The following is a 9,595-nucleotide window of genomic DNA, read 5'->3' as shown; positions in this document are numbered from 1 at the left end:
GCCAAGCTCTGACTCATCCCGGCGCCCCCCACTCTCGGGCCTCCGGGCGCCGAGGCCTCGATCAATATTTGCGCGTTCGAATCGAGACACCTACTTCCTTCTCCCGGGACGCGAGGCTCAGACCCCTACTTTTTTTTTTTTTTATTTTATTTTGAAAAAGGAAGAAAGAAATCGCAGGAGCGCCCTTGGGACGGTGTTGGGGGAGGTGACCCTGCAGGAGCGGCTCCTGCCCCACCCGACAGCCGAACAGCTGGGACTGCTCTGGGCTGAAAGCTTACAGGCGGATGGGAACTCGGGTTGGATGAAAGTGAGAGTCCTAGATTTGCTCACAGCCGTCCCGACCCCCTCCCCACCCTCCCCAGCCCAAGCCCAAGTGCATGGAGAAGCGTAGCTGGGAAATGGCCAGCTGCCGGGATGAGAGGGCGGGCCCTTCCCCCCCTCCACACCCCCCACCCCCGCAGGACCCAGTGGGAGGCCGGAGATGTGCCCACCGACGGGAGGACCAGGAGAAAGGACAAGAGCCCTGACCCTGGAAGGCACAGTCGGCCAAACCGGGGAGACTCTCACCTTGTCGATGAAGGAAGCAAACTTGTTGTTGAGGGTCTTGATCTGCTCCTTCTCCTGGGTGCGCACCGCCTGGATGTTGGGGTCCACCTCCAGCTTAAGGGGGCTCAGCAGGCTCTGGTTCACGGTGACGGCTGTGATGCCACCGGCCCCTGTGTAGCCTCCACCCAGACCCAGGCCCAGGCCGGCGCCCAGGCCGCCCCGGAAGCTGCCGCTGCTGCCCACCCGGGAGAAGCTTGAGGAGCTGATGCGGGTGGCGGGCCCGCTGGTGTAGGAGCGACTGCTGAAGCCCCGGGGGCCGGAGGTGGACATCTTGTAGGACTTCTGGGTCACCCTGACGGACATGGCGGAGGCTGGAGTGGAGGCAGGCGGGCCGAAACAAGGGAGTAGCCGAGAAGGAGCCAAGAAGCTGCTTCGAGATGGGGCGAGAGCCCAGGGGTAGCCCTTTATAAAAGAAAACCTAGCCCGAAGGGAGGGGGAAAGGCCTCGTACCTGAGTGGCTAGGCCCCGAGAGGGCTGGGCCTAACCCGACACCTGCCACCTCCAGGCAGGACTCAGGTGGGGGCAGCAGAGAGCCGCTCCCTCACAGGAGCCGCCCCGGCCCCAGAGCCCACCCCAGCACGGCCCCAGAAGCCCAGAAAAGTGCAGTTCCGCGAATGCGCAACCCGGAGGGAGGATCCCGCCTGGCCTTGCACGCCTCCGGTAACAAGGAGACTTGCCTGGGGCCACCCGGCCACCTCGACCCTTACTCCTTGGGTCTTGTTTCCTTCCCTCCTGTGGGAGATCAACTGGGGACCAGGAGGCATGGCAGGAAAGGGTCCCTGGAATGTGGGTCTCCTCTGAGCAGCTGACCCCCCCCAAGACACCCTTCTTGTTCTCTCTGATTTAAGCGATTAGGAGGGCCTGCCCAGGCAGAACCACGGGGCCCCTGGATTCCAGAGCCTTGAATATGAGGTCAGCCATGTGCCTCATCATCTCTTCAGGTTACTGTTTGGACCCCAGCACCTGGTGCAGTGCCAAGAGGGGCCAAGATGAATATTTGCAGGATGAATTCATACACACACACACACACACACACACACACACACACACACACAGGCTGCCTTCCCTCTGAGCTGATAGGCACAAGATCAAGGGAGATTCAACACAGCGCTTTTTCTAAACATATCCCAGTGCCCTCTTCTCCTCCCAAGATCCCAGGATGTCCTGGGCCAGACTGAACACTGCAGGCCTCACAAGAGAGAGAATGAAGAACAACCAGAGACAGACTCAGCTGGGGAGCCTAGGGGGGAGCCAGCTGCAGTGGGTCTTCAGAGTCCTCATTGCTCTTTGGGGGACTCACTCTCACTGCCCCCAGTGAGTGAATCCCGGGAGGTGAGACAGGATGGAGCTGGGGGGAGGGCGAGTGGGGGGGCACTGGTGCCATCTGGACCCTCCTTCTCTTCTCCCAACGGGCCAGAGGAGATGGAGGAAGAGCCCCTGCACCTGTCTCCCTGATCCCATTATCGGAGTGAGTCAGGAGAGCAGGTTGGGACGTGGCACGCACCTGGCGGAGGCTGGAGAATGGGGAGCTGAGCAAGGCACCCCCAGCCTGGGCGAGGCCGGGTGTGGCAGGCTGTGGGTGGAAGGCAGGAGGTTTGGGTCCCCAAGGCACAGATTCCAGCTGCAGTTACAAACGGCTGGGCTGGGTTCTCTGGAAGATACTGCAGGGTGTGATGCAGGGACCAGGCAGAACTGAACCAGGGGAACGAACAGATGACAGACACCCAGATCACCTGGAGGAGGGGGAAGGGACAGGTGGCACACAAGCCCCAACCCAGGGAAGGGGGTGACCACCTACTAGGAGGACAGATACACAATTTCTACCCACCCTTCTCTAGGAGAGAACCCAAGTGCCCAGAAGAACAGGTATATAAGACCCCGAGCTCCTTCCTTGGGGGACAGACAGACATCTATAAATCCAAAAAGACAGACACACAGATAAGGTCTCACAGCACACGTGCGCACACACACACACACACAAGTCTCATTTTGAAATTCCTTCCAGAGACAAATCCAGAGATTCCAGAGAGGACACAATGGTCCCTCCCTACCCCCTTTTCTCCCCCACACCCAGGCCTGGCCTCCTAAGGCGCTCAGCTCGGAGCAAAGGGAGATCCAGGCAGGCCCTATTTACCCCAGGCCCTCCCCAGCCCCTTTAAACAATGCTTAATTTTCCGAAGAGTGATTTGAATGCAAGTCACCCCTCCCCAGCAAACACCCAAACCCAGCAGGGCTGAGAGACTTCTCCTTACAGAAGACCCAGGGAGGGGGAGGAATGGGCCAGGTGCCAAAGCTGGTGCAGAGAAGGCGGAAGGAGGGAGGGAGGGGCTGGTCAGACAGGTATGGCAGCCCTGGGAAGGACAGACTGTGTGCTTTCCCTTTCTCCCCTTCACCCACACTTTCGGAGGAACCTGGGGGAGCTCAGAGGTCCTGATCAGGGCAGCACGGAGAGCACAAAACCCAGAGACCCCCTGAAATCCCAGTCCCCTTTACTCTCAACCCGGTTCCCTGTTTCTAGGCATGTCTTTTGTTTAACATAAGGACACAGAGGACTGCAAGGGACCCTGTGGTATGCAGACCTAGAGCTCACCCAGCCTGGGGGAAGCCCCATTTTCCTGGGGCAGCCCAGAACAATCCAGGGCCAGAAGCGTTTGTGTCTCACTTGGCAGCTCTGAATTGTCCAAAGACCCTAGCCAATCCCAGATGCCCCCAGCCCAGCTCAGTGCAGGAGAAGAGGCCACAGCTGCCCTCTCCAATGGCCCCTTGTGGGATGGAGACCTCCAGGACTAGGGCCAAGTAGTGAGATGGAAAAGAAAAGCCCACTGGGGCGGGCCCACAGGTACAGCTCCTTGTAAGGCTGTCTCAGACCTCTTCGGTCTGCACCTGGCTGCCAGCCCAACAAAAGAGAATGCTTCTGTGGTGACTGTCCAGACCCAGAGGACTCTGGCTCAAACTGCCTTTCCTGGAGAGCAGAAGGGGGAAGGAGGAAACATCCACTCCCTGGGGGCCAAGGGTGGGAGCCAGCCCCCCTAATCCTGATAATGCAGGATGACTTCAGGAGGCCCCAAGGCCCTAGGCAAAGGTGTCAAGGCTGGGCCTGAGTGGGGTGAACAGAATAGCTGTTATCATCACTCACGATCATGGGAAGAGATGGTCCCAGAAGGTTTCTTAGTGATCGGAACTAGTGAGACAATGATCTCATTCTCAAAGTATTGTTCATAATAGCCAGAGCGGGAACAGCCCAAATGTCCACCAGCCGATGAATGAATAAACAAAATGTGGTCTATCCATATGATGGAATATTCCAGTAAAAAGTAATGAAGAGCTGGGCACGGTGGCCCACGCCTGCAATCCCAGCACTTTGGGAAGGTGGGAGGATTGCTTGAGCCCAGACCAGCCTGGGCAACATAGCAATACCTCATCTCTACAAAAAAAGATTTTTTAAATTAGCCAGGTGTGTGGTGGCATGGTGCCATGGCACTCCAGCCTGGGCAACAGGATTAGACCCCCGACTCCAAAAAGATGAAGTGAAATGCAGTCCTGGTGCGTATTACACTGCGATGAGCCATGAAAATATTATGCTATGTGAGCCAGTCACGGAAGGCCATGGACTGTGTGACTCCATTCATATGAAGTAGCCACAATAGGCAAATCCCATTGACATAAAAAATAGGTCCGTGGCTATGGAGGGGATAGGGGGAAATAGAAGTGAATGCTAAAAGGTATAAAAGTCACAATGTTGCTGGCATAGTGGCTCACACCTATAGTCCCAGTACTTTGGAAGGCTGAGGTGAGAGGATTGCCTGGGGTCGCAGGTTCGAGAGAGACCAGTCTGGGCAACTCGGTGAGACCTCATCTCTCCAATAAATCAAAAAATTAGTCGGGCATGGTAGTACATGCCTATGGTTCCGGCTACTTGGAAGGCTGAGGCAGAAGGATCTCCTGATCTCAGCAGGTCGAGGCTGCGGTTGGCCGTGAGCATGCCACTGCACTCCAGCCTGGGCAACAGAGTGAGAGTGAGAATCCAACTCAAAAAAAAAAAAATGTCACAACGTTTCTAATGTTCTAAATGTGGTGGTGGCGAAGTCGCACAAGTCTGTGAACATATTAAAAACCAGTGAACTGAGGGGGGGAGATGGGATTAACGGTAGCAAATATCTGTCTGGGGATGGGGAAACACCTCTTATCAACAAGGGTGCCTGAATGAAACGTATTTGTATACCTAACCCTTAACTGTATCCCACAATATCATAATAAAAAATACTGATTATTAAAAAAAAAAACAGTGAACTGTGTGCTTTAGATGATTGAATTATAGGGTATGTGAATTACAGCTCAACAAAGCTGTTACCAAGAAAAAGATACCACTAAAGCATAAATTAGCTACACATAAAAAGCAGGACATAAGGCCAGCACAGAGGTCAGGGGAAAGTAGGGAAGCAATTTTTTTTTTTTTGAATTGGAGTCTCACTCTTATTGCCCAGGCTGGAGTGCAGTGGCACACTCACAGCCACCACAGCGTCGATCTGCTGGGCTCAGGCGATCCTTCTGCCTCAGCCTTCTAAGTATCCAGAACTACAGGCATGGGCTTCCATGTCCAGCTAATTTTTTGGTTTATTGTAGAGATGAGGTCTCACCAAGTTGCCCAGACTGGTCTCGAACCTGTGACCTCAGGTAACCCTCTCACCTCAGCCTCCCAAAGTGCTGGGATTATAGGCCTGAGTTGCCCAGGCTGGTCTCAAACCTGTGGGCTCAGTCAGTTCACTCACCTAGGCCTCCCAAAGTGCTAGGATTACACTGAGCCCGGCCGGCAAGCATTTGTTTAGATTCCTTAAGTCCAGAGACTCCCTATCACTGGGTTAGGTCAATGCTCCAAAAGTACCAAAATCCCTTTAAAAGATATTTTTATTTTTCAATCTTTTTTTTTTTAATCGGGGTTGTGCTTTGTGGCCCAAGCTGGAGTACGGTGGCATGATCATGGCTCATCACATCCTCAACCTCCTGGGTTCAAGTAATCCTTCTGCCTCAACCTCCCAAGTAGTTGGGACTACAGGTGCACGTCATCACATCCAGCAAATTTTTGACTTTCTCTAGAGATGACGTCTGGCTATGTTGCCCAAGTTAGTCTCAAACTCCTAAACTCCTGGGCTCAAGCAATCCTCCCACCTCGACCTCCCAAAGTACTAGGATTACAGTCATGACCCACCACACCCAGTCAAGATGGACAATTTAAAATGTTTTTGTTGGCATAGAAATAGTTAAGTTTAGTATTGAGGCAACAGGAACAATTAGTTTAAATAGGAAGCCACAGATGGTGGGTAAGCCCTTCAGTAAGCCACAGCATGAATAATAAAGTTGATTTATTGCTGATTTTGTGCTGTTTGCCTCAAGGTCCAAATTGTTCATAGTCAAATGGTGACTTTCTCCTGATCAACAGTGGCTTTGATGATTGAAGGGGGGCAGATGGGATGGACTGCCTGGGGAGGCAGCAAGCTCCTGCCCCTAGAAGTCCTGAGGTCCCGGCTTGCCTGCCAGCTGTGCATTGGCTTCTAGGGAGGAGGGTCCCCACATCAGCTGGGGTATGAACCAGAACATCAACATCCTGCCAGCTCTGAGAGCCTTTGCTCCACTTCCATCGCCAGAGCTTTACACACAAGAGGTAGGACATCTGTGATGTTCTCTGACTTGAGAGTTTGAGAACCTGTTCAGAGGTTCCATCAGGGAGTGCAGCTGCTTGTACAAGGGGGACCCCCCAATGGAATTTTTTAAATTAAAAAAATGTGAATTTATTCTTACATGTTTAAACTTCAGCCACCTTCAAAGCACTCTCCTTTTGATGAAATACTCTTATCTTTCTCATTCCACTGCTCAAAACAGTTTTTGAACTCGTCAATTCTGATGTCTTTTAATGCTTCTGCCATTTTTGGTTTCACCTCTTCCACTTCAGGAAAACGTTCCCTTTGAGGATTCGTTTCCTCTAGAGAAACAACAACAAAAAATGGCACTAGGGGCAATATCAGGTGAATAGGGAGTGTGGGGCCCGGGAGTCATGCCGCTTTTGGTGAAAAACTGCTGAACACTCAGTGTGGCGTGGGCAGGTGCCCTTGTAAATCACCCATCAGGAAATGGGCAAATGTGTTGAAAGAAACTCCAAAGAAAAAATTCACTGACGACGAACACAGCCTCTCACAACAACGCTAGCTGGCACACTGATGCCAATGGGTTCCTAAAACACTTACCTAGCGGAGAAAGCCTGTACCACAAGGAGGGTGCTCTCCAAAAGATAATTCCAGGCTTTTTGGGGTTCCCCCCTCATATATCCTTGACTGAAGAAATGGTCCTCTAGTGGGGATGGCCATCCTCTTCAACCAAGCACACAGTTTCGCAGCTTCAAGAGGGACATGCATGGAGCCGTGGGGGAGAAAGGGGACACCCACCTAGCCAGCCAGATCAGGTGAATCAACCCTGGCAATCAATGGGGTGACAGATGTTGCAGTCAGATCGCCTTCACATCTGAAGTTTTGATTGTGATAAGAGATATGATTGTGCCTGAGCCCGCAGGTTCAAGACCAGCCCAGGCAACTTGGTGAGACCTTGTCTCTACAATAAATCCAAAATTAGCCAGGCGTGGTCGCATGCACCTGTAGTTCCGGCTACTTGGAAGGCTGAGGCAGAAGGATCCTTGGAGCCCAGCAGGTCGACGCTGGCTGGGGTGGCCGTGAGTGTGTGTGCCACTGCACTCCAGCCTGGGCGACGGAGTAAGACCTCAACTCAAAAAAAAAAGAGAGACATAATTAGAAATGATCAGAACAAGCATGGGGGAGGATGGCAAGGTAAGCCTTGTGAGGAGGGAGTCTCAGGCCCACCAGCCTGGAGATAGTGAGGTCTCTACACCTTCGTCAACACCCTCACCCCACCCTCCACCAAACCAGAGAGGCATCCACGGGATGAGAGTGAAGCCTGGGCCAAGGGACTCAGCTATGGTTCAGTCCATGCTCTGGCCTCTGGCAACCACCACTCTGCTCTCTGCTTAAAAAAAACACAAAAAAAAGGGCCAGGCTCGGTGGCTCAGCCTGTAATCCCAGCACTTCGGGAGACTGAGGCTAATGGATTGCCTGAGCTCGCTTCGAGACCCTCCCAGGCAACTTGGCGAGACCTCGTCTCTACAATAAATAAAAAAAACTAGCTGGGCACGGTAGCATGCGCCTGTAGTTTCCGGCTACTTGGAAGGCAGAGGCGGAAGGATCGCCGGAGCCCAGCAGGTTGAGACTGCAGTGACCGGGAGCGGCCACTGCACTCCAGTCTGGGCAACAGAGTGAGACTCCAACTCAAAAAAAAAGAAAGAAAAGAAAAATGTCCAGGCAACACTCTGCCTGTATTTTGAAAGCTTCCTCAGGTAACAGCAGGAGCTCTGATCCCACCAACACTTCTGGGAACCCTTTCTCCTCCTCTTTCCGAGGAAATAGGACAGAATTCAAATCCAGAGCACTGCAGACTCCCTCTTAGAAGGGCTGACATTGGCCGGGTGAAGCTACTTGATACTCAGAGGTTTGAGCCCAGGAGGTGTTAGCTGAGTGAGCTATGATCATGTCACTGCACGCCAGCCTGGGTGACAGAACAAGACCATGTCTCTAAAAAAGAAAAGAAAGAGAGAAAGATAGAAAGGGAAGCCAGGCTCGGTGGTTCAGCCTGTAATCCCGCGCCTTTGGGAGGCTGAGGTGAGTGGATTGCCTGAGCCTGCGGGTTCGTGACCTGCCTGGGCAGCGAGACCTCATCTCTACAATAAATCAAAAAATCAGCAGGGCGTGGTAGTGCATGCCTATAATTCCGGCTACTTGAAAGGCTGAGGGGGAAGGATCACCGGAGCCCAGCAGGTCGAGGCTGCAGTGGCCAGGAGTGGCCACTGCACTCCAGTTTGGGCGACAGAGTGAGACTCCAACTCAAAAAAAAAAAACGAAAGGGAGGAAAGGAGGGAGAGAGGGAATAGAAGGGCGGATATATTCTGTCCCTCAGGGAGGAACACAGAGTGGTTTACTCCCCAAGCCTGACACTTCACCACCGCTGACCAGGGACACAGAGACAGAGACTGAGAGAGGGTGCTCATGGGTCCCACTCATGGCCATGAGGACAGCAGTGCCCAGGGGACTTCGTGATGGGACACGGAAGGCAGGGCATCCCTGGAGGATTGTGGGGATGGAGAGGAAGCTTCAGAGGCTGACGCTGAGATGGGGGAAGCCCTAAGACAGGGTCACACAGGCCCCCCACAGGTCTGCTGCAGACACTGAGGGAGAGAGAACTTCCCTATTGGTATGTTCAGGCAACCAGACAGGCGTGCAGGAGAGAGGAAGGAACCATAAGCACCTGGACCCAGCTACAGTGCCCTGTCCCGGGCCCCACCCTCCAGCACTGAGAATTGCATGCTGAGCTGCTTAGCAGTAGAGCCATTATCCAGAGGGCTTTTGTTCCAAATTTCCTGCAACCTGAGGACTAAGGTGAGAGAGGGGCAGAGACCAGTAGCCTTTCTTCCTCCTGTTTTATTCATCCATTCTTTCAGCCATTTATTTGTTTATCAGGTACTAGCCCAAAAAACCAAGGAAGGCCAGGCTTGTTTGCTCAGCCTGTAATCCCAGCACTTTGGTATGCCGAGGCGAGTAGTTTGTCTGAGCCCGTGGGTTCGAGACCCACCCGGACAACTTGGCGAGCCCTCGTCTCTACAATAAATCAAAAATTAGCCAGGCCTGAAGCCTGTAATCCCGCGCCTTTGGAAGGCTGAGGTGAGTGGATTCAAGACCCGCCTGGGCAGCGAGACATCATCTCTACAATTAATCAAAAATCAGCCGGGCACTGTAGCGCATGCCTGTAATTCCAGCTACTTGGAAGGCTGAGGTGGAAGGATCGCCAGAGCCCAGCAGGTCGAGGTTGCAGTGGATGGGAGCGGCCACTGCACTCCAGTACGGGCAACAGAGTGAGACTCCAACTCAAAAAAAAA

The 9,595-nt window shown here is 53.3% G+C and overlaps 1 protein-coding gene and 1 pseudogene across 1 annotated transcript in view; one reads left to right on the top strand and one right to left on the bottom strand.

The window, feature by feature from the left end:
* KRT8 (keratin 8) overlaps positions 1–975 on the bottom strand; it is a 9,825-nt gene extending 8,850 nt beyond the window's left edge. Inside the window, exon 1 of the mRNA XM_008070386.1 lies at positions 568–975. Within this exon, the coding sequence (XP_008068577.1) occupies positions 568–909 (342 nt within the window). The 5' untranslated portion in view covers positions 910–975. The remainder of the gene's footprint in view (positions 1–567) is intronic.
* Positions 976–1,220: 245 nt separating this feature from the next.
* Positions 1,221–9,595, top strand: part of LOC110596686 — a 24,186-nt pseudogene continuing 15,811 nt past the window's right edge.

The sequence above is a fragment of the Carlito syrichta genome, unplaced genomic scaffold (assembly GCF_000164805.1).
Source record: "Carlito syrichta isolate Samal-C Ts95f unplaced genomic scaffold, Tarsius_syrichta-2.0.1 Scaffold111595, whole genome shotgun sequence".
Taxonomy (NCBI): Eukaryota; Metazoa; Chordata; class Mammalia; order Primates; family Tarsiidae; genus Carlito; species Carlito syrichta.
Note: the sequence above shows the minus strand (reverse complement) of the source record. Positions and strands in the feature narration are given on the sequence as shown.